Below are 24,020 nucleotides of genomic sequence, written 5' to 3'. Positions count from 1 at the left end.
TCTGTGTGTGTTTTTCATGCAGTTTGGGGTATTTTATAACAATAAAGAATGCCAAATGGGAAACCCAACGAGATACACAAGGCAAAATGTATTCTCGGTCAGCGCCACGGGCGTAAATTAACTGAAGGCAATCAATCAAGCAATTGAGCATTATTGAAGACACCTGATGTTAACAAGCAGAATCACTGAAGGAGAAAGAAGCACAATTTTAAGTCACCATTAGGGTGATCAGTATTTTATTTAGTTTGGCTCTTGACTCTTACATTTTTTAATTAGCTTTTAATTGGCTGCTGAAACTAAGAGGTGAACAGCCAGCTGAACAAAGAGTAAAGGCATGATCTGATGGTGTTGGTTATGTTTTGACATGATCATTTGACCTGAATCACTGAACTCATTTAGAGTCTAATCTCTGACTTAAATTAATATTGTTTCTAAGACAAATCAGATCATAATGTATTCACACCGCAATGAATGCTGGGAGCCATGAATGAGTTTTGATTGGTGGCACCCAGAACACACTTCAACATGCTTTATTATTGTCACCATTGTTGAGATTCACAGGCTGATTATTGATGTCAATGTCTCTAAATAAAATTACTTTTCCCAGTCCTTCGATCAGAACAACTTTTAAGAAATATAACAGATTATTAGTGATGGCCAAATGAAGCGTTCGGAAGCATTATTGCTTTCTCATACAATTGTGTTGAAAGTGGTTCATTACTGGAAGCTTCATTCAGATAGAAATTGCAGCACCATCTCTTGGTGAAGTAAATGTAATGCAACAAAGCTGACAACCATAAAATGCAAGTAGGCTTATATGTTAACGCCCCGTTTATTACGTGTTCACCGAGGCGATCAAAGCTGAAACAGTGTTAGTGCTGTGAAACTCATTTATGTTGGTGAATTTTTCAGACACTGATAAATTTAATGTGTTTACCTTGATAATAAAACATTAAGCACGATGTGTGTGTGTGTGTGTGTGTGTGTGTGTGTGTGTGTGTGTGTGTGTGTGTGTGTGTGTGTGTGTGTGTGTGTGTGTGTGTGTGTGTGTGTGTGTGTGTGTGTGTGTAATTATTTCTTTAGACAAGGACAGAAGATCAGACCAGCTTAAAAAAAGTTGGAAAACAATCACAGAAATTCTAATGGTTTCCATTAAAATACCAATAGGAACCATTGGCTTTTACCATTTAAACCACTACAGAATTCTTTTTTGTAGTGTGTTTGGACATATTTCATTAGGATTTAATGGAAATACCAATAGAACCCAAGACATATCAGTAGAGACCCACATAGACCACTATAATTCCCATTACAACCAATAAAATTCCCATGAAAACCATTAAATCCAATAGAATTTCTGGAATGGTTTCTATAGTTTTTTTTAGCAGGGCAGTATCATGTGTGAAAGCTTTATCTTGTTTAGCAAATACATTTGAATTGAATTGAATATTATATATGTATTCTATTAGTATTCTGTATCCTACTCTTTCTCTATTAAAATCATAACCTAACAAAAAGCCTAGATGCCAAATCCTTATTAACCTTCCCTCTTTCGTTTAAATGATATAAATTCCTTTCTTTCCTCATCATACCTTTTACAATCATATATCACATGCTCCACTGTTTCTTTCTTCCCCACAATTCTCACATAAACCATCTCGTGAACTCCAATTATAAAGAGCGATGCGTTCAGTCCTGAGTGTCCAAGTCTCATCCTAGTCATTATGACCTCTTCTTTCCTATTTCTACCATTTATACTTTTCTTAGTATCTAGCATTTTTTTATATTATATAAATGCCGCCCCTTATTATCTGTATTCCATTTTTCCTGCCATTCTATAATATTTTCCTTAATAATAGATTTAACTTCACTTTTACTTAATGGAACATTAACTTGTTATGTGTCTTCACAAATAAGTTAGAGACCAGTCAATGTCTCCATTTTAATGTTTTCAGTGGCATACGATGATATTGTGAAACAATAATTAAAACTTTATTTCAATAGACATTTATTCATTACACTCTACTATTTTTTTATCATGAATTTGTCTCCTGTTTGTCTATCATGTTGATGGAAGGCTTGATGAACACTGTTATTTATTTATTTATCTATCTATCTATTTATTTATTTATATTTTACAGAGACAATGCAGTATAATTTCACAAAAAAATATATTTTTTACCAGAATAAAAATGCATGCATTTACACAAAATTTACATTTTTCAGTTAGCTGACAGAATGTGTGTTAAAGGGAAAAAATCCATTCAAAATTAAGGCAATTTTCATGATTTTCTTTTCTAAAAATATAATGTTAACCTGATATGTCTATTACAAAAAATAATAATTTAATAATTAAAATAAATGTATTTTTTTTTACAGAGAACGTGCAGTTTCATGTCAACTTTTTTATTTTATTTTTCATAAAACTGCTAAATTCTTCTAGAAATAAAGATATTCAGACCACTGAAAAAACAGGCCTTCTTCCTTACAAGTGAACATCATGGAGTTTAACCTGAGATGTACATAAATATAATTAAAGGCTTTGTTCACCCAAAAATAAAAATTCTGTCAGTAATTACTCACTCTCATGTTGTTCCAACCCTGTACGACTTTAGTTCATCTTCAGAACACAAATTAAGATATTTTTGATTAAATCTGAGAGCTGGATCACTCCCTAGGACATTATAACTTGCTGGACCAGAAAATGTTTTTAAAGAGATCGTTAATATAGTCCAAGTGACTCCAGTGGCTCAATCTTAAGTTTATAAAGCGACGAGAATACTTTTTGTGTATTTGTGTGTACGGACGGTGGCGTATAGTGCGAGACGAGAGACGTAGTTCATTGAGTGATTTTCACATACAAAATAAATGTTACTCTTCTGTTTTATGACAAACTGCGACTTTTTTGACTTTCATAATTATCTTATAAATTGACAAACATCATATGTGTAATATGGGCACAGTTCAGACGGAATAAAAAGATAAGTTGTCTATCGCTATTGACTATGCTTTTTCCAAAATAAGGTCACATGAGCCGGAAGCGGAGGGGAGGGACTTAGGCTCTCATACGGTCTGGTTACCAGTTGCATGCATAGACATCATATAGATCATATCATATAGACATCATATAGCCTAGATGTCTATGGTTGCATGTGCTCCGGTGTATTATAAACACAGAGCTGCCAACTTTTGAGTTTAGCTTGGCGTGAGACTTCTCCAAAGGGGGGGGGGGGGGGGGGGGGGGGGGGGGGGGGATGGAGGAATGGAGATGGCATTGTCCAACGGGGGGCGTCTCTGCACACGCAAGGTTGCGTGCGCGCTACCCGGTTTGAAGCACAATCTATGTCTCGCGTGCGCGCTCGCTCTAGATTACGGGAGATTTTAACTATTTTGCGGTATAATTAGTCGATCACGAGTGGCTCAACAGGTAGATCTATAGATAAACTCATCTTTCAGGCATTTGACCGACCGGGTTGACACTTCAGCGTGAGAAATCGGGAGTGTGGCGTGTGAGCGTGTGAAACCAATCAAATGCGTGTGTCTCACGGCCAATGCGTGAGAGTTGGCAGCCCTGTAAACAGAAGCGTCAATAAGCCCGAATCAAACTCAGAGAATATTAGTGGAGAGGAATCGAGCAGAACTTGCGCACGAACGGCTGTTACAGGCCGTTTCAGAAAGGTATGTTTTTTTATTTTTTTAAGATGTCTCATACTTTTTCTATACGCGATTATTTGTAAATGCTATGTTAAAACATGCATAAAAGTTAATGCATTTCATACAATCGTTCTACCTCTAGGGATTATTTGATCAGCACTCACACACATACACACACACACACACACACACACGTGTCTCTCACTCTCTCTCTAAAACTGTAGACAAATATCTGTCCAGTACAATGAGAGTGAGTCTAACCATGGTTTTACCACAGTAAAGAAAATGTTTACATTATAGAATCATGTTTAACGTTCCTGTAGTCAAGCGAGCGCGCGAGTAAACTCTACATTAAAGATCTAATAAACACCAGCAACATTCAAAGTTCGCTGGTAGGATTCAAATAAAGTTTGTATGTGTTTGAAACAGCATTGCTACAAGATAAATAAAACAGTAGAAACTAGCGATGGAAAACACACCAACAAAGGCAAAGCATAAAGCGTACTTACATGTTGTGGTCCATAAACATTTTCTTTTAAAGTGGGAACTGCTCCATCTTTCAGGACAAACTTTTTTTGTGAATCCGGTGTGAACTCGCTTAGATCCACGTTATGACTCTAAAAATGCAGCAACTCTTCCTCTTCTCCCCTGAGTGAATTGATATTTATTTTATGCCGTGTTTCAGACCTATCCCTTAATAAAACATGAACAAATACATACAGTGAACTAGAATTGGTAATATTATCCGGCATACATTTGGCAGTAATATATTATTTAGCCACAGCCAAAATGTAAAACTAAACTGAAAATGGTATTTTTAGTTTTACAATATAACTGTATGAAAAAACAGTGCAACAAATATATCTAGGAATATATATAAAAAAATATATGAATAGTAAATAAAAAAATCTCTTTAAAACTTAGGGCCCTTTCACACCTACCTTGTTTGGTCCGGACTTTCGGACTTTTCAGTTTGGTCCGAATCAAAATTACAGGTGTGAAACAAACCTCGGACCACGGTCCGGACCAAACAGACGAAATTTGGTCCGACGAAAAGAGGTAGTCTCGGTCCGGATCAAACTGAACAAAGGTTTGGTTCGTTTATGGTTCGGACTTTCAGACCTTTTAGAGGAAGTTCCGGTGGTTCCCGCATAGCGAAAAAACAAAAGTTGGCAGGAAAAATGATCCGTGGTAGCACACGTACGTGTGTGTGTGTGTGTGTGTTCTCCTCCTTTTCTGCTGGCAACGATAAAATGTTCGCACGACGAGGACGTTCATTTGGCAAATTTGAACTAGCCTTGTGTATAGTTGGTGCTACAGGTAATTATGCCATAAAAATAACAATATAGTTGCAACGATTTGCGTCTGTTCATTCATGTTGTCAAAGTTACCCGCCGAATTGACAAGACGCTGACGTCAGACGCACGTCCATTTACAAACCAATCAATGTCAAGATGCAGCCCACATAGATGACGAAAAGACGCAAGTATGTCACGTAAAGTTCTTTAGTGCGCTCGCATAATTGCAGTGTAAAACCAAACCAAAACTTGTCTGCACGATTTAACGCCTGCACGATTATGACAAAAATCATAATTGTCGATTATTCCCTTGAAATTGTAATTGCGATTATTAATTACGGTTATGTACATAATAGGGGTGTCGAAATTAATCATTTCTACGATGCACCGCGATGCAGACGAGGACGATTCGGTATCGGTTCAGTAATAGACCATAACCGGTTATAATGTACTGACGCTTTTCTGACGTCATTTATCGCGCATGTGCTTTTCTCGCGAGTGCGAATTAAACATTCTTTCTTACATAACGTTACATTTACATACATACATTACATGCGCATGCAAGTTATGGCTCGTTTCCACTGAGCGGTACGGTACGGTACAGTTCGGTACGGTACGCAATTATTTGCGTTTCCACTGTCAAAAGTTGTGAATGGTACCAAAAAGCCGAACCGTACCGTACCACTTTTTGGGTACCCTTCCGTTGGGGTACCTAGCACAGTGGTACGGTACTAAAGGGTGGAGCTAGACTCACTGCAAAACGCTGATTGGTTGACAGAGATCGTCACTTGCGCGAGGGGAATGGCAACATAAGAAGCGCCATTTTTTAATATACAGTTGGAATATAATACTACGGTTATTCTTTCACGAAATGTAGTTTTAAGAGTTTTTGAGGCGAGAATGTAGTTGTTTAAAGCTCAAATCTGCGGTTTATTTATAATGATTTATGATAATTTGATCCATTCTAGGCGATCACCGGGCGCTCGGCGCTCATGTTCCCCACCTGGAACAGCCTTTCCTCGGCTAGTCGTTCTGACGTTTGCCGCTGACTCTGTAGCAGCTAGTGGTAATTCGTCTTGTGTATATCTAACAGGTGATCTTTGGTCTCGTGAATCGATAATTCGTTCCCTGGCCAATCGTTTTGGCTGCGGGCTAAGTGAAGTTTCATATATTTAGGCTATAACTTTTCCGTTGTAAAGTTAACGTTAGACTAGCGCTGAATTTGTATATTTGACTGAATTGTTTGCTTTATTTCTTATTGTATAGCTTCTTGTAACGTTACCTTTTACTTATACTTTTATAATGGCTATTATTGATAGAACTGAAATTTAACAAAAAGAAATAGGGTTGAGTTTTGTCATTTTTTATTACAAGATTATCACTGTAATGTTGTTTATTGCAACATTTGTACAAATGCACATATTGCCTGGAATATGTTTAATATTTTTTTAAATTTAAACGAAAAGATGCAGGGTTGTGTTTTATATTTCGTTTTGTTATAAATAGGCTAACGTTAAACATGTATATAATCAGGTCTATACATTGCCTGAACCACATTTGTGTGCCTATAATGTTTAAAATGTATTTAAATGAAAACGAAAAGAGGCAGAGTGGTGTTTTATAACATATTTCGTTTTATTGTTGCCTAAAATGTACATGCAGAGCGAGCTGAGTGACGCTTTCAAGAACGCGCTGTTCCATGTGGTGAATTACCGGACTCGCGTCCTCGGGAGTCCCTCTGCTGAGAACTTTACATACTTGGTATTGAGAAATGCCTAATGTCGGCGCTTGTCTTCTTGTGACAAACATGATGAGAAGCAAGGACAAGATCTGCTGTATGCCATCCACTGGTGTTTACTTTCTCGCTTTCTTCTTCGCGCGAAAATCACGTTGATCGCTTCTTTCCGGCAAACACCACGCCTATCAAGTAGGGTACTGTTGGCGGTGGAAACGCTAGCTGGATCATGGTTTACTGACCCGACCCGACCCGAACCGTACTGTACCGTACCGTACTGCTCAGTGGAAACGAGCCATTACATGCGCTTCTTGTGGCACACACACGCAAGGTCTCTCGCTCTCTCCCTCTGCTGTGCGCGCGCTACACGGTTTGAACATACATTCACGTAGCCTTTTGGGAGAGTGGATACATTTCCCGGGACAGGTTATTAAAAGATAAATCGGGACAAACCGAGACAGTTGGCAACCCTTACGCACCCGATGGTCAAATTACAATTGTGTTGTTACGCGTGATTATAAATGGATGATCGTCTTCAACAGCGAACTCGGTGACAGTTGATGCGTTTTTCCTCGTCCCGCGTCGCCTTTAACGCCACAATCACCTTTTTATCCCGCTCCATATACATTATGTAAATGCTTTTGAACAAGAATAAGGTGTAGGTAAATACTTTTTTTTAAGCACAATTATACTGTATATAAAAATAAAAAAATCTTTTTAAAAATATAACAAATGTTTAAAGTGCTGTTTTTACGTTGTTAGGGTAGGGTATTGACACAAATTTCACAATTCGATTCAATATTGATTATTTTGAATGTCAGGTACAATACATGGGCAAATGTTCTCAAGGAAAACAAATGTCAACTAATGCTGTAAAGGGAGTCAGTTGTAGCTAGCCCCTTAGGCTTCATTAGCCTACTATAATATTGGTAAATTATAAGGTAAAAATTACCTGATTTGTACACAAACACTTAAATTACACTTTTATTTATTTTTATAATAATAAAGTTATATGAAATATAATTTAAATGGTGGCAGCATAAAAACTTAAAGTTGTAACACTGATTTAGCGATTCCATGTGAAAGATATAGATTTCGATAAGCTGTACTTTATCTTTGAATGCTGTTTCAGATGCACAATCATGTTTATGTCGCGCTGTAACTACATTTACATTTATTCATTTAGCTGACGCTTTTATCCAAAGCGACTTTCAACTGCTATATATGTCAGAGGTCGCACGCCTCTGGAGCAACTAGAGTTTAAGTGTCTTGCTCAGGGACACATTGGTGTGTCACAGTGGATTCGAACCCGGGTCTCTCACACCAAAGGCATGTGTCTTATCCACTGCGCCATCACCACCCCAGTTAGTAACTGGTGTTAGTTAGTAGTTAGTAACCAGTTAGTAACCACCCCAGTTAGTAACTGGTGTTATTAAGGCGGAAGAGAAGATCATGATCGGTCCGCGCTGCTGCTTCTCTTGAGCTGAGCCAGAACAATCTCACGCCACAGCGTCAAAACACTATTTATGTTTTTGAATTTCGTAGGAAAATGGACGTAATTTGAAATCTGAGACTTTGTTTCATATCAATAGTTACAAAGCACAGTGTTTCTTCGTCGTCAGTTTTCTTGCGTTTATTTAGTCAATGCTGATTGCCGTAACTGATTCTCTAGTGTTCAGGTCGCAATTTATTTCAATCACACTGACAGCACGTAGCATTTTAGGCCTGAACCACAGCCAATCAGAGGCAAAGACCCACCCCATCTTTATCTCTGATTGGTTTAGACCACGATATGATCTGTCGTGGAAATAATTCTATTCGAAAAGTTACGAGGAAGGAGACAAGTGGAAACCTTTGAAAAGTCAAAGTATCAAATGTTTATTTCTTGCAAGAAAGGCAGTTCACACACAGACAGAGTCTGACATGAGAAGGGCGAAGGGCTGATCCCTTTCACCAGGTTATATACCCTAACACATCCTGAGTAGGCTGCATCTGTTTCAGAAGATTGCCTTGGTTACCTTAAAAGGAAACGTGTTTGTTCAAGATCTCTAGTTGGACATAAATTCGTCAAGACAGAACAATGACATCTTCGTCAAGATTTCCTGTTGTTAGCTTCAAATACACACCTCTTGCATATCTCTGGTTTCACACCTCTTGCATATCTCTGGTTTGATCAAAAGCTGCACAGTGCACACATACATTTCACACTTGAAGCGAACAATAGGTCACTTGGAGTACACATAGTCCCTTTGCTACTTGGGTTTTTGTCACACATACATGTTGTTCCAGAAAGCTTATTTTAACTTATGCATTTCTAACAGCTTGGTTATATCGTTAATAATGTCCTTTAGCTTATATGAACATCTTCCTTTAAATGCTTATGAGTACATAAATCCTTAACGTTAATAAAAGTTGCACACATCTAATGAGTACATAAATCCTCAATGTTAATAAAAGTTGCACACATCTAATGATAAAAGAACACATCTAAAAGTAGAAAACACATCTAAATGTAAAATTTCCATTACAGATCCAACAATGAGTGCGAGGAGAACAAAAAGCCTCCTTTGTGGAGAGGAAGCGAATGTGAGAACTTTAGGTGCACTGGTGCGACCTAGGGAAAATTTTAGTCGCACCCTTACCAAATTGGCCGCACTCTAGAGCCCTGCAGTCCCAAACTAGGGACCCAAACTAGCTTTTGTTAATACAATGTTGGTATGAGCCACCACAGTCATAATCTAATATTGAAACGACAGTTACCTTAGTTTAGTTATACTCCGCCGCTGGCCAGGCTGCTTCTGCTACACCATCGCCGTTCTTTTCTTGAGAAAAGGAGTTTTCCCTTAGCGTTTGCAACGCACTCGTTCCCTTATCTCTCAGGGAACTGACATTACGTAAGTAACCGAGTACGTTCCGCCTTCCCTTCCATGAGTCAGGTAACAAAACTGACAATATTTTTTTATTCCATCCCAATGATAGTAATATTTCATATTTTTCTCACATTTTGATCTATATATATATATATATATATATATATATAAAACATTTTTTTATTATACATTTCAAATTTTGCTCTGGACAATTTTTTATGTTTGTATTCAACATAATAGGCATACTACCTTATTATCTCAATTAAAAGTAATGAAATGAATGTATATGTGACAAAAAAAAGGCTGTTTATTATTTTGGCCGGTAAAAAATGTGCTTGGCTGGTGGATTTTTTAATCTACCAGTCCCCGTGCCAGGTGAGCCAAGTAGTTGGCTCACCTGCCACGGTCGGACCCTGCCATGGTGAATACACAATACTAACAAGAACTGTTAATGCAATTAAACTTTTTTGTTTCTTTCATTTTAGAGCTAATGGAAGAGAGAGTGGAGAGTGAAGAACTGAGTGAAGTGGAGGAGGAGAGTGAAGAACTGAGTGAAGTGGAGGAGGGGAGTGAAGAACTGAGAGTACACACTGGAGAGAAGCCGTTCACATGCAATCAATGTGGGAAGATATTCAGCCGATCATCATCCCTTAAAAGTCATATGAGAGTTCACACCAGAGAGAAGCCGTTCACATGTGATCAGTGCGGCAAAACATTTCTTAGGGCATCAAACCTGAAGACACACCTGACAGTTCATACGAAGGAGAAGCCGCATTCATGTTCTGTATGTGGAAAGAGTTTTTCACGGCTGCAAAGTTTAGAAAGGCATCAGAAAACTCATACTGGTGTGAGAGAGTACATGTGCTTTGAGTGTGAGAAGACTTTTACTACAGTGAAATATTTAAAAAAACACCAGAGGATCCACACTGGAGAAAAACCTTACAAGTGTTCACACTGTGACAAGAGATTCAGTCGATCAGAACATCTGAAATCACATGAGAGGATCCACACTGGAGAGAAGCCGCACACGTGTGATCAGTGTGGAAAGGGTTTCTCATGCAAACAAAGTCTTAAGATTCACATGAGAATTCACACAGGAGAGAAGCCATTTACATGTGATAAATGTGGAAAGAGTTTCACAAACAAACGTAATCTTGAGACTCACATTAGAGTTCATACTGGAGAGAAGCCGTTCACATGTGATCAATGTGGAAAGAGATTCGGCCGATCAGCACACCTTAAAAGTCACATGAGAGTTCACATCAGAGAGAAGCCGTTCACATGTGATCAATGCAGCAAAACATTTCTTTGGGCATTAAGCCTGAAGAACCACCTGACAGTTCATACGAAGGAGAAGCCACATTCATGTTCTGTGTGTGGAAAGAGTTTTTCACTGCTGAAATATTTACAAAGTCATCAGAAAATACACACTGGTGTGAAAGAGTACATGTGCTTTGAGTGTGAGAAGACTTTTATTACAGCGAGCTGTTTAAAACTGCACCAGAGGATTCACACTGGAGAAAAACCTTACAAGTGTTCACACTGTGACAAGAGATTCAGTTTGTCACACCATTTGAAATCACATGAGAGGAGGATCCACAGCAGAGAAAATACGCACACGTGTGATCAGTGTGGGAAGAGTTTTTCTTTTAAAAGTCACCTGAAGATACACATGAAGATCCATACAGTGGAGAAACCACATCACCACAGTCTGAGATCACGGTAAGAAGTTCATCTTTATGTGCTGAGAAACAAAATCTCTTCTGTGTAAGTTAGTCACAGTCAAATCACTCTATCTCCAACTATAGTTGGCGCTGTTTCACAGTGATCCTGTTGAATCATCCAGGTTGTGAATGAGGCCGACACCTGATGTGATTGTAAAGTGCTTGGTGTGTACAGTAGTAAATAGTAGCGCAATATAGGTGCCTCATTCATTCATTAGTTTCAGATATGTATCATATTTTTTAACACATCTATAGTTATGCGGTGGCACAGAGTTAGACCAGCAACGCGTGCAGAGTTAAACAGCAACGCGTGCGGCATGACATCACTTTGTTGCAGAGACATATGATGTGTAAAACCAAGTGAAAGCGTGGGCGCGCCGCTGTCTCCTTCTTTCCACAAGCGCTTGCTCTCAGTGGCGTCTGTCGTTTCTATGCAACCATGAACTGCGCTCTCCATGGAAGTATCAGCAAAAGATTAATAGATTTCTAGCCCTTGCATTAGCTTTACTACTAGATATATTTATGGAGATTAATAAGGCTCCCTGTACAGCTATCAGCTGATCCGCTGTTCGGCCGAGCATTCAATGTTGTTACGCTGCGAGCTGATCAGTGGTTCGTTGCTGCCGCGCTCTATCACTCGCACACCATAAAGAGCAAAATGGTTTTTAATGTTTCAGTTTCTTGATTAAAATGACATAATTTGGAAGCGGATAATTTCTTCAAAAACAGCTCATTATGACTCAAAATTTTACAATGCTGCACATACACTCGATAGTGCACTGTAAAAAATTGCTGTAAAAAAACACCCAAATCTTACAGTATCATGCTGTTTACCATTAAAACAGCAATATACCGTAGAACAAATGCATTCGGGGTGATATTTGTCATTTTCGAGAAAGTAGCCTACAGGAATATACTGTGAATTAACAGTGCTCAAAGTCGACATTCAGAGGCTGTGTTCAAAATCATATCCTATCATTCACTATTCCCTACATTAGTTCACTAATATAGTCCACTTGACTGAGTGAATAATTCAGTTAATTATCAACTGGCCAGAACTTTGAGACCGCAATAGACTTGAAGGACTATAATGCGTTAAGAGCTCGCTCAAGTACTGAGGGAGCTAAACCATTAAGTGCTTTGTAAGTAATCAGCAATATTTTAAAATTTATACGATGTTTAATAGAGGGTATGCACGTGACGTCACCGTTGGCCGGAGTGACTGCGGTTACGCCCACTTAAGTGGCAAAAACACTGAGCGGCAGCATTGGTTTTCAGCGTGAATGCTGCGGAAAAACACACAAAACGCGTTTAAAACGGGAAAGAGCTTTGAGACTGACTGTACAACTAGATTTGACAAGAAATATGAGGTATATTTTTACAGACTACCTAAAGCTACAGAACAGAGAAGCAAATAGATCGCTGCAATTTATAGAAACAACTGGACTCCAGGCAGCGAAAGGTGTATTTGCAGTTATCATTTTTGTGTCAATATGCTGAATTTAGTGGTAAAATCATTCTCTATATATTATATAGTTATATATTGCAGTGACAACTCATCAATCAAATATTTACCACTGTATATTCTGTATAATTTGACATTTTTAAATAAACACTGACAGAAAACTATACAAGTTTTAAGTCTAGACGATATGATGATATATATATAACATTGATATAAGTGATCACCTGGATTTAGACCTGCCTATATTGTATTTATATAAAGCGTTCACAGGCAAATTTGCTGTATGTATTTCGCGGTGTCAAAATCAGGCACATATAAATGTCAGGAAACACGATTCCTGGCTGCATGTCAATATCCATGGATCACTGGATCTTTAGTAAGTTGTAAGGAACACTATATTGAGTCCAATCTTTAGTTTAAACTGATAATCGTTTGTTTTACTCGCGTTTTCGCAGTTTCCCCTATTAAATCCAGTCACGCAGCAGCTCTTCTGCCACTCAGTCCGGCTGAGGGGGCGTGTTCTGGTGGGAAGGTGACGTTAATGCATTCCCTCTATAGGGAGCCAATGCAGTGTTGACAGAACTGGGCTAATATGGTCGTACTTCCTGGTTCTGGTAAGAACTCTAGCGGCTGCATTTTGAACTAGCTGTAGTTTGTTTATTAAGCGTGCAGGGCAACCACCCAGTAGAGCATTACAATAATCTAGCCTTGATGTCATGAACGCATGAACTAGTTGTTCCGCATTTGTCAATGAGAGCATATGACGTAATTTAGATATATTTTTAAGATGGAAAAATGCGGTCTTACAGACACTAGACACGTGACTTTCAAATGAAAGATTGGTATCTAAGAGCACACCCAGGTTCCTAACTGACGACGAAGACTTAACAGAGCAGCCATCAAGTGTTAGACGGTATTCTATAGTGATACCGACACCAATTATTTGCACGTTTATGTGCCCGATAACCGATACGCAGAACCGATATTGATTTACTGTTAAACTTCTGTTTTTGACACAATTATTACAACACAAATGAACTGAACAAATCATTTTATTCATGACAATCACTTGCTCCTTGCATACAAAAAAAACCCCCTTTATATTCATACACAAATAAATAGAGGGGTCTGAGTCCAAAAAATAAAGTGCACTGTTACTAAGTGTCTTTGTTTAAAAATAAAAGCTTTGATGAGGTAAAAAATAAAGCACAAAAATTATACAAACACATGGGGGTCTAAGTTACCTGAATTTTTTTCTGCATAGCTATTTTAGTTGTGTAACTTAATACTACCAGTTAAGCAGAACTAGGTTGTAGTAGAAAACAGTCTTTCAGCATTCTGCCCTGTAAGCCTGCTTTGTTTGCTTTCATAAATGGTAAATAAATCAAATATAAATCAAATTCCAATAAAAAAACATTTAAATTATTCCATTATATAATTTATATCTAAATTATACATATAATTTATAAGCATCAGCAGCAACAATATTAACAATAGGCAAAATAAATGTTAAAAGTCTATAGAGAAAATAATTGACAGCGGAGTCATATCACCTTTGCAGAAATGCTATTCATTTTAAACAGTTTTAGAAGGTTTATGTGCCGTTTAATAGGGTTAAACTAAGAGTGAGGAATAATTCACTGGGTAATATTGATTCACTGAATAATATTAGCTGGAATATAACATTGTCAGAAAAGTAACAAACAAAACAGCATATACATCATTTTCCAACTAGTATGTTATTTATAATTAATAATATTTTTGTCGGTCTAGATCATGAAATGCTTTCTGACAAAGTGCTGTTTATCTATGCATTTACACAGAAGTATACTCAACCGCGATAGCGCGTGCAGATAACAAATAATTAATTTCCACAAAGTGGTATATTTGGATGTGTATTAGCGAAATAATTGCTATGTAGTAAATTATAATATAATCTAGGATGTTTAAACAAGATAATCTTGTCAAAAGTTTCGTTCAGTGGCCGTGCTTGAGCATTCCTGATCATCAACCCGGTGAGTGCTCAGCAGTCTGAACGAACTTTTTTTGGGAGACTAATGGTGAGCAAATACAACAGATAGAGAATTAAATTCAGCGCTTTTATTTTCAACATGCACTAATCATGTCTGTTTTATTTAATTAATGTGAAGTTACGTCTTTATTGCGGCAGGACATGACGGATTACGCTACGTGACTCCATGAGTTCGTCTCAATTTTTTAGAACTGCATAAATAAACTATATCAGGCATTTATGTCTCAAATCTCATTTCTGCATGTCTGTTATGTTAAATAAAGTTGACTAATTAAAGCGAAAGCAAGTAGAACATACTTTACCTGTGCGCAGAGTTGTTGTTGACTGATATCCTCAGACGCGGGCTGCAATGGCGGAATTCTCAAAACGGCCACAAGATGGCGCCGTTTATCGGCGAATCCGATATTACAAAACCGATACCCGATTATGGGAAAATGCTTAAATATCGGAAAAATATCGGTAAACTGATACATCGGTCGATCACTAGTATTCTAGGTTATTACGTGTGGAAGTTTTTTGTCCAATAATTAGAATCTCTGTTTTTTCAGAATTTAGTAGTAGGAAATTACTAGTCATCCAATTTTTTATATCAACTATGCATTCCGATAATTTTGTGAATTGGTGAGTTTCGTTAGGTTTGGAAGAAATATAGAGCTTATTATCATCAGCATAACAGTGAAAGCTAATTCCATGTTTCCTAATGGTATCTCCTAAAGGTAGCATGTACAGAGTGAACAGCAGCGGTCCTAGTACTGAGCCTTGTGGTACGCCATACTGAACTTGTGATCGATAAGACATCTCTTCATTTACTGCTACAAACTGATAACGGTCAGATAAATAAGATTTAAACCATGCTAATGCAATTCCACTAATGCCAACATAGTTTTCTAGTATATTTAAGAGAATGTTGTGGTCAATGGTGTCAAGTGCAGCACTAAGATCAAGTAACACTAATAGAGAGATACAACCACGATCGGATGATAAGAGCAAATCATTTGTGACTTTAATGAGAGCTGTCTCAGTGCTATGGTGCGGTCTAAATCCTGACTGGAAATCCTCGCAGATATCATTTCTTTCAAGAAAGGAACACAGTTGTGAGGATACTGCTTTTTCTAATATCTTTGATAGAAAAGGTAGATTTGAGATCGGCCTGTAATTGACTAATTCTGTAGGATCGAGTTGCGTTTTTTTAACAAGCGGTTTAATCATAGCCAGCTTAAAGGTTTTTGGTACGTATTCTAGAGACAAAGACGAATTAATGATGTTAAGAAGAGGATCTATGACTTCTGGAAGCATCTCTTTCAGTAGTTTAGTCGGTTCCCTGATGCGATGCTGTAGTAGACGTTTGCATAGTTATAATTTTGTCCCTAATATTATCAATCTTATAAGTGAAGAAGTTCATAAAGTCATTACTGCTGTGTTTCTTGAAAACTTCTGTGCTTCAGCTTTCTTTGTCGTTAGTGTAGCCACTTTTTCAAATAAATACCTAGGATTATGTTTTTCTTCTAATAGGGTTGAAAAATAGGCAGATCTAGCAGCTTTTAAAGCCTCTCTGTAAGCAATCGAGCTCTCCTTCCATGAAATCCGAAATACCTCTAGTTTTATTTTCTTCCAGTTGCGCTCCATTTTTCTGGCTGCTCTCTTAAGGGCCCGGGTGTGCTCGTTGTACCACGGCGTTGGACTATTTTCTTTAATCTTCTTTAAGCGCAACGGAGCAACTGTGTCTAAAGTGCTGGAAAGGAGAGAGTTAAAAGTTTCTGTTGCAATATCAAGTTCTTCTAAGCTATCTGGGAAGCTGAGATGATGAAACTGATTAGGAAGATTATTGATAAAGCAATCTTTAGTGGCAGAAGTGATAGGTCTAACATACTTGTAACACGGAGTTGGCTTTGCAGCCTTGGCTAAATGTAATTTACATGAGACTAGATAATGATCTGAGATGTCGTCGCTCTGCTGCAGAATTTCAACAGCATCAACATTGATTCCATGTGATAATATTAGATCTAGAGTATGATTACGACAATGAGTAGGTCCTGACACGTGTTTTCTAACTCCAATAGAGTTAAGAATGTCTTTAAATGCCAATCCCATTGCATCTTTTCCATTATCTACATGTATATTAAAATCACCAATAATTAGGACTTTATCTGCAGTCAATACTAATTCTGATAGAAAGTCAGCAAATTCTTTGATAAAATCTTTATGGTGGCCTGTATACAGTTGCCAGCAGAATTTTCAAACTTGATTTATCGTTTACATTATATATTTTTACATTAAGCACCAACACTTCAAAAGAAGTATATTTAAAACTAGATTTTTTAGTGGTTTTGAAAATATTACTATAAATTACAGCAACACCTCCCCCTTTGCTTTTCAGGCGAGGTTCATGTTTATAACAGTAATCATGGGGGGTGGACTCATTTAAAGTAATGTAATCGTCTGGTTTTAGCCAGGTTTCTGTCATACACAGCACATCTAGGTTATAATCTAAAATCATATCATTAACTATGAGCGCTTTTTAACCCAAGCTTTATCGTTTGCTCATCTGTATTATATCTATTTTTTATTTGTTGAATATCAATTACATTTTTAACCTTAGATCGGTTTGGACGTTTTTTTGGATTTCCAAATTCGGGGACAGTCTCTATATGATGATATCTAGGTGAAAGAGGCTCTATGTGATGGGATTTATCTGACCTTGGTGACACGAGGCCGCTAGCAGACGGTCGGTTTAGCCAGTTTGTCTGCTTCCTGACCTGAGCCCCAGATTGTCATGTTTTGTCTCTAAGACTATGAGCCAAATTACTAGAGAGAAGAGCAGCACCATCCCAGGAGGGATGAATACCATCTCTTTTCAACAGGTCAGGTTTGCCCCAAAAACTTTTCCAATTGTCTATGAATTCTATATTATTTTGCGGACACCACTTAGACAGCCAGCCATTGAGTGATGACAATCTGCGAACTATCTCATCACTCCTTCGAACAGGAAGGGGGCCAGAGCAAATTACAGTGCCTGACATCGTACTTGCGAGTTCAAACACCTCTTTAATATTAATTTTGGTGATCTCCGACTGGCGGAGTCGAACATCATTAGTGCCGACGTGAATAACAATCTTAGAGAATTTACGATTAGCATTAGCCAGCACTTTTAAATTTGCTTTGATGTCAGGCGCTCTGGCTCCCGGCAAACATGTGACTATGTTGGCTGGTGTCCCTATTTTCACGTTCCGTGTGATCGAATCACCAATTACCAGGGCACAATCAACCGAATTCTCAGTGGGTGTTTCACTGAGCGGGGCAAATCGATTTGTTATGGTAATCGGAACGGAAGAGTGGTTTTTTGATCCGCGACTAGAGCGATCCCTCACCGTCACCCATTTGCCTTGCTGCACAGGCAATAATTCAGCCGGAACCGAATCATGTAAAGAGTTCACTATGCTAGGCGCATCCAAAATAGTATCTAAAGCTCTAGCACACTTACTATCCTCAATTAAAGTTTGGATGCGTGTTTCTAATTCTGAAATCTTCTCCGTCAGCCTGACTGTCTCCTTGCATTTATCACATATAAACCCTATATTGCAGACGGGGAAGGCTATGCTAAACATGTAACATGAAGTGCAGGTGACAATAACAGGACAAGACATTACTCACCGTGTTTGTTGACTGATTCTTACTCACCTGGGGCCTGTTCTTCGTACGTCGCTAACTCAGTTAGCTGGATTTGATTGTTGGCGATTTGGCATGATCTTGGATTGTTTGGTTCTTCGACGCTCATCCTGGACTTGCTGTCATAGCAACAGGTGCGCCAGCTTGAACCTGCTCGCGAGCAGGCTTATTTCATGTTAACAGGATTAGATCGCGGCTTTATGAGTGGAGCTGATACGGGAAGTCTTTTAGCGCAGCGCGATAGTGTACTTTTTGAGAGATATCATTTTTCTCATGACTCGTGAGGATGTCGTTTACATCATTAATTTGTTGGAAACGCATAAATGTTCGACTCGTCGGAGTCGGGCTTTAATAACAGTGCAGGCAAGTTACTATTGCGATTCTTATCCAGATTAGTAGGCTATTATATCAAATTTTAAAAAGGCAGTTGACTGACTAAAATCTCTTAGATGGTGTGTGACTAGTTCCATATCACAAATATGGCCAGGATCTGTGCATGACTCAAGAATTTTCAGAGATTTATGCACATTATTTGAACATGGTAAGGAAAAATATAAATATCAAGCTCACTGTATTACATACATGCTTATCCTAACAGAACTGAATTTTTCCATTAAACAGGTGATTACAACAGGATCCTGCTTGGAGACAGGTGTTTTATGACCCCATTCCCTGACCCAAACCCCAGACCAGTTACAATGCAGCTCTAGCCGGGACAAGGGCACACAATGAAGTGAACTTTAGCCAACTAAAGTGTCTGAAAAGTCTGAGGTTTGCACCTGACAGGGCCTGTGACATCAAATGTGCCATATTACACAACATTGCACCATCAGAAAAAATATAAAACATTTCATTAAATGTTTAATAAAAGACAAGACAAATATGCTTAGTTCCTTGATTTTTATTTTAATTGTTCTTGGTAAAGAAAGCCAGTGATCAAGTCATCTTTTGCCTGCAAATAATATATATTGTACTCTGTGTGAAATAATATATTAGCACTTACTCTGAAGTTCCTATGAAGCAACTCTATCTCTAGTGCCAGTTTTTTTTTCTTTAAGTTGTCAAGTATTTTCAAAATACTCTGTTTTCTAGGGGTAGGGGTAAACCTGTCAAACACATGGCTTATGCATCAAAAATTAAAAGGAAAAGTACAACACCGACCACCTCTGCATCACTGCTTTGTGCAGACTCTTCTGTAGATGTGGACTCCTGCAACTCATATTAGAAATAATAGGTACTCAAGTGTAAATTAAGTAAAGTTATTTATGCACTTAAAGATACCTGAGAGGGTTTCTTCTCTGTCCTGTGCATTGGGGGAAAAATGGGCCGTAACACTTTATTTTGATGGTCCCTTTTGAACATTCTGTTGACTATAAGTAACTTTGCAACTACATGTCAACTAACTCTCATTAGAGTATTAGTAGACTGTCTGCTTAATATCTGCTAACTCTTTATTGTGATGGTCCTCCAACAGACATTCTACTGACTATAAGTAACTTTGCAACTACATGTCAACTTATTCTATCCCAACCCTACCAGTCTACTAATACTCTACTAACACTCTAGTGAGAGTTAGTAGAGATGTAGGTGCAACGTTACTTATAGTCAACTGAATGTGTTAAATGGACCATCCAAATAAAGTGAAACCAAATGGGCATTACAAAGTGTTGTAGCTACTTTCTTCCCTTTTGATGTAACATTAGAAAAAGTCCACTTACTGCACATGCTTCAGCCACTTGCTTGGGAACACATAAAAGTGTTGGTGTATTGTTTAATACTGCACAAAAGAGGAAAACACAATTTCATTACAATGAAGTACACTGGGGGGAAATGTGATCAATAACTCATGGCAACATATATTTTTTTTACATTATCTATGTAGTTCTCTTACGAGAGTACTCTCGTACTGCGTAATATCTTATGCTATGGGGAAAACCTCTTTTCCACGAGATATTGAAGCCAAAAAATTATCCTTAATTTTGTATTTATGTAAAACGCTGTGCAGCAGCATGCAGACATAGGCAAGGCGGCTTGCGCGCCTATTGGCTGCCCTGCAGCAACAGCAGCAGCCTATCGAGAGAGGCGCTGCGTGACACACATCCAATGGGGGCGATTCGCGCCCATTTCGTCACGTCCCGCCAGAAAGGGCGTGGTCTCGCCCTATAAATATAGCTCGATTAGGCTGGTACAACTGATTTTCATCTCTTCAGCGAAGCACACGCATCGCTGGATCCAGAGTGAGAAGCCGCGCCGTCGACATAAGCCTTCTGCGGGACGAGCATTGGACCTGAAGCCGCTGGCCTTCACCTCGCCGCCTTCAGTCGCCGTACCTGCTGCGCTTTCCGGCGTACATATCCTTTTACCTCTGCTGAGAGTGTTCGTTCTGCAACTTACACTTCTCTTACCTCTAAAAGAGCTAGCGTCTTTTTAAAGATGCCTTCTTCCTGTGGCCCGTGCCGAGCCCAACTCAGCGACGGGGACCGCCATGTGATATGCGTTTCCTGCCTGGGTGAGGATCACGCGGCTCTCGAGCTCGCTGACGGCGGATGCCCTCACTGCGAGCTTCTGCCTATGGTGACTCTGAGGACTCGCCTGGCATCCTTCTCAGAGCCTGCACTTCTGCCAGCTGTGGTACCGCGCCGCAAGAAGCGCCGTGCACAGCGCGCCCCCGAGCTTTCTCCTGCCCGCCAAAGCTCGCCGGTTCGCCCGCCAGATTCGCCGGCATCGCTCGACTCACTCACGGATGGACAGCGGCCGCCGTCTGCCACCGCTTCCGCCATTGAGTTTGATGAACCAGCCGAGGCCTGTTCCATCCTGGCATCTGACAGCGAGGACTGGGTGAGCTCTGTAGACCTCCCCCCGCTACCCGCCAGCCGCCTGGGAAACGAGCCGGCATTGAAGCTGAGCTGATGCGTCTGCTCACTCAAGCCGTCGACAACATCGGCCTCGACTGGGAGGCGCCCGCGCAGCCTGCGCACAACCGGCTGGATGGTTGCTTCCTCCAGAAGGACTCCGCTCCATCACAGTCAAGACCCGCGCCTTTTCTTCCTGAGCTTCACGAAGAAGTCACGAAGTCGTGGAACGCCCCCTTCTCGGCCAGAATGCGTACCTCTGTCTCTGCAGCATTCTCCTCTGTGGACGGTGCGAAAGAGAAAGGATACCTCTCTCTTCCTCCAGTGGAAGCAGCGGTAGCGTCCCATCTTTGTCCGCCCTCCGCTGGACGGCGTGCTTTGACGGCGCTACCCTCTAAAGCCTGCCGAGTGACGTCAGCCATGCATGGTCGCGCTTACACCGCCGCCGGGCAAGCTGTGTCGGCGCTACACACAATGGCTATATTGCAGATCTTCCAAGCCGACCTTCTCCGTAAAATGGACGAGGAAGGACCGGAAGCTATCTGCTTGGCGGATCTACGAAGCGCTACGGACCTCGCTCTACGCGCTGCAAAAGCCGCTGCACAAGCCGTTGGGCGCAACATGGCCTCTCTCACCGTTGCTGAGAGACATCTGTGGCTAACGCTGTCTGAGATGACGGATGCTGAACGCTCTGTGTTCCTCGACGCGCCCATTTCCACGGATGGCCTTTTCGGATCTGCCGTCAAAGACTTCACGGACGGATTCGCAGAGGTGCAGAAAACTTCACAGGCTATGAAGCACTTCCTGCCGAAGCGCTCGAGTTCCGCAGCAGGCCGCTCTAAACAGCCGTCTGCCCGGGGCTCTCAGCCGCAGACTGCACCATCAGCCGCCGCCGCTTCTCAGCACCGCCAGGCCCGAGACCAAAGACCGCGCTCTCGCTCTGCTGGACGCCGCCCCCCTCAGCGCGGGCCCCGGCCGAGAATCGAAATCAAGCCCGAGGTCTCAAAGCCTTCCTAGCCACTCTAGGAAAGCGTCTGTGTTCAAATCACGCTGCGGCCGGATTTTCACCAAAACTTCTCGCTCGCTCAGTTCCAGACAATGCGACTGTTCCAGCGTACTTCGCAGTAAACAAGCCCGTTCCACAACCTGCTTGCCTGCACACAAAAGACGTTTTTACGGCTACCCAGATAAATCCAATAAAGAGTGTATTTTCTGGTGTCCCGGCCATAGCCGATGGTGTTATGAGTGTTGTAAGAATGCCCACGTCTCAGTGCCCATTCCCACACACAGACACACAATACAGGGCTAGCACAAATAAAACGACTCATGTCGGTTGTGCAATAAATGTAGTGTACGTGCCCACAACGCAGTGCCCACAAACACTACACAAAGCATGTCCCACGGTTTCTGTAAAAACGAAAACAACACATTCTCAGTTGGCGCGAGCCGACAGTGTTATCAGTGCAGTGAATGTGCCCGCTATCCCGCGCCTGCATTCCCTCACAGACATGCCGAACCCTATAGGGCTCGTCCCGCTCGCATTCTCTCCACAACATGTCAGAGAGAAGCTGAGCGCGACTGGGCTGCCCGCTGTGATCAGCGTACCCCCCGCCTCGCACACTGTGAACACAGTGTTTATTTCCCAGCACACCGGAGCTCTCCGGCCGCCGTTATGCCGCGGCCAGAGCCCAGAATTCATTCTACCTCTAGCTATTCATGCAGATGCGTGGGCAAAGCTTCCCGGGGTATCAGAATGGGTGCTGAAGACTATAATAAGAGGCTATTCGCTACAGTTCGCTCGTCGCCCCCGCCGTTGCGCGGCGCGAGTCGAAACGATGGTGAAAGACGAAGTATCTCATCTACTTCGAGCCGAGATAGCGAAACTACTGAGCAAAGGGGCTATAGAACCCTTATCTCAGGCTCAGAGCAAAGGGGGTCTTTACAGCAGGTATTTCCTGGTACCGAAAAAAGACGGGGGTCTCAGACCCATTCTAGATCTGCGACAGCTGAACAGAGCGCTCGCGAAGCGCCAGTTCAGAATGATTACAACCAGGAAAATCCTCGCGCAAGTTCGCCAGGACGACTGGTTTATGTCAATAGATCTGAAAGACGCATATTTTCAAATACAAAAAGCGTCGCGTCACAGGCGATTCATGAGATTCGCCTTCGAGGGCCAGGCATACCAATACAAAGTCCTGCCGTTCGGCTTGTCCTTGGCACACCGTACATTTACGAAGTGCATGGACGCGGCTCTCGCACCCCTGAGACTCCAGGGCATGCGAATTTTGAACTACTTGAACGATTGGCTGATTCTAGCTCGGTCACGATCAGAGCTCATAGAACACACGACCACATTACTCGAGCATCTCGAGAATCTGGGTCTCACAGTCAATTGGGCGAAAAGTTTGCTGTCTCCCAGCCAAAAAATCTCTTTTCTGGGAACAGTGCTGGACTCGCTATCCATGACAGCGCGCCTGTCGCCAGAGCGCGAGCTGGACATTCAGCGCGCCGTGAAATCCTTCCGCCGCGGCTCGATAGTCCAGCTCAAAAGGTTTCAGAAAATGCTGGGCCTCATGGCCTCAGCAGCTTCAGTGCTCCAGCTGGGTCTGCTTCGCACTGCAGCTGTGGCTGAAAGCGCGAGTTCCCCCCCGGGCATGGACCGCTGGCCGGTTTCGCCTCCGGGTCGATCTGGAATGCGTTTCAGCTCTGGAACCATGGAAAGTA

The 24,020-nt window shown here is 40.8% G+C and overlaps 1 protein-coding gene across 1 annotated transcript; it reads left to right on the top strand.

The window, feature by feature from the left end:
* Positions 1 to 3,033: 3,033 nt before the first annotated feature.
* Positions 3,034 to 19,720, top strand: LOC143711132 (uncharacterized). The gene is made up of 4 exons (XM_077202468.1): positions 3,034 to 3,178; positions 3,582 to 3,678; positions 10,043 to 11,279; positions 19,066 to 19,720. Exons 3-4 carry the CDS (start codon positions 10,048 to 10,050, stop codon positions 19,067 to 19,069), a joined length of 1,236 nt encoding a protein of 411 aa, XP_077058583.1. The 5' UTR covers positions 3,034 to 3,178; positions 3,582 to 3,678; positions 10,043 to 10,047; the 3' UTR covers positions 19,070 to 19,720.
* The last annotated feature ends 4,300 nt before the right edge of the window (positions 19,721 to 24,020 follow it).

Source organism: Siphateles boraxobius, unplaced genomic scaffold, assembly GCF_051911475.1.
Source record: "Siphateles boraxobius isolate OS27281-9 unplaced genomic scaffold, OSU_SipBor_1 49, whole genome shotgun sequence".
NCBI lineage: Eukaryota > Metazoa > Chordata > Actinopteri > Cypriniformes > Leuciscidae > Siphateles > Siphateles boraxobius.
This window is presented reverse-complemented; position numbering and strand designations above follow the sequence as displayed.

What these genes read in the sequence shown, in the direction of transcription:
- LOC143711132 (XM_077202468.1), top strand. Translation starts at nt 10,048, where the DNA reads ATGGAAGAGAGAGTGGAGAGTGAAGAACTGAGTGAAGTGGAGGAGGAG.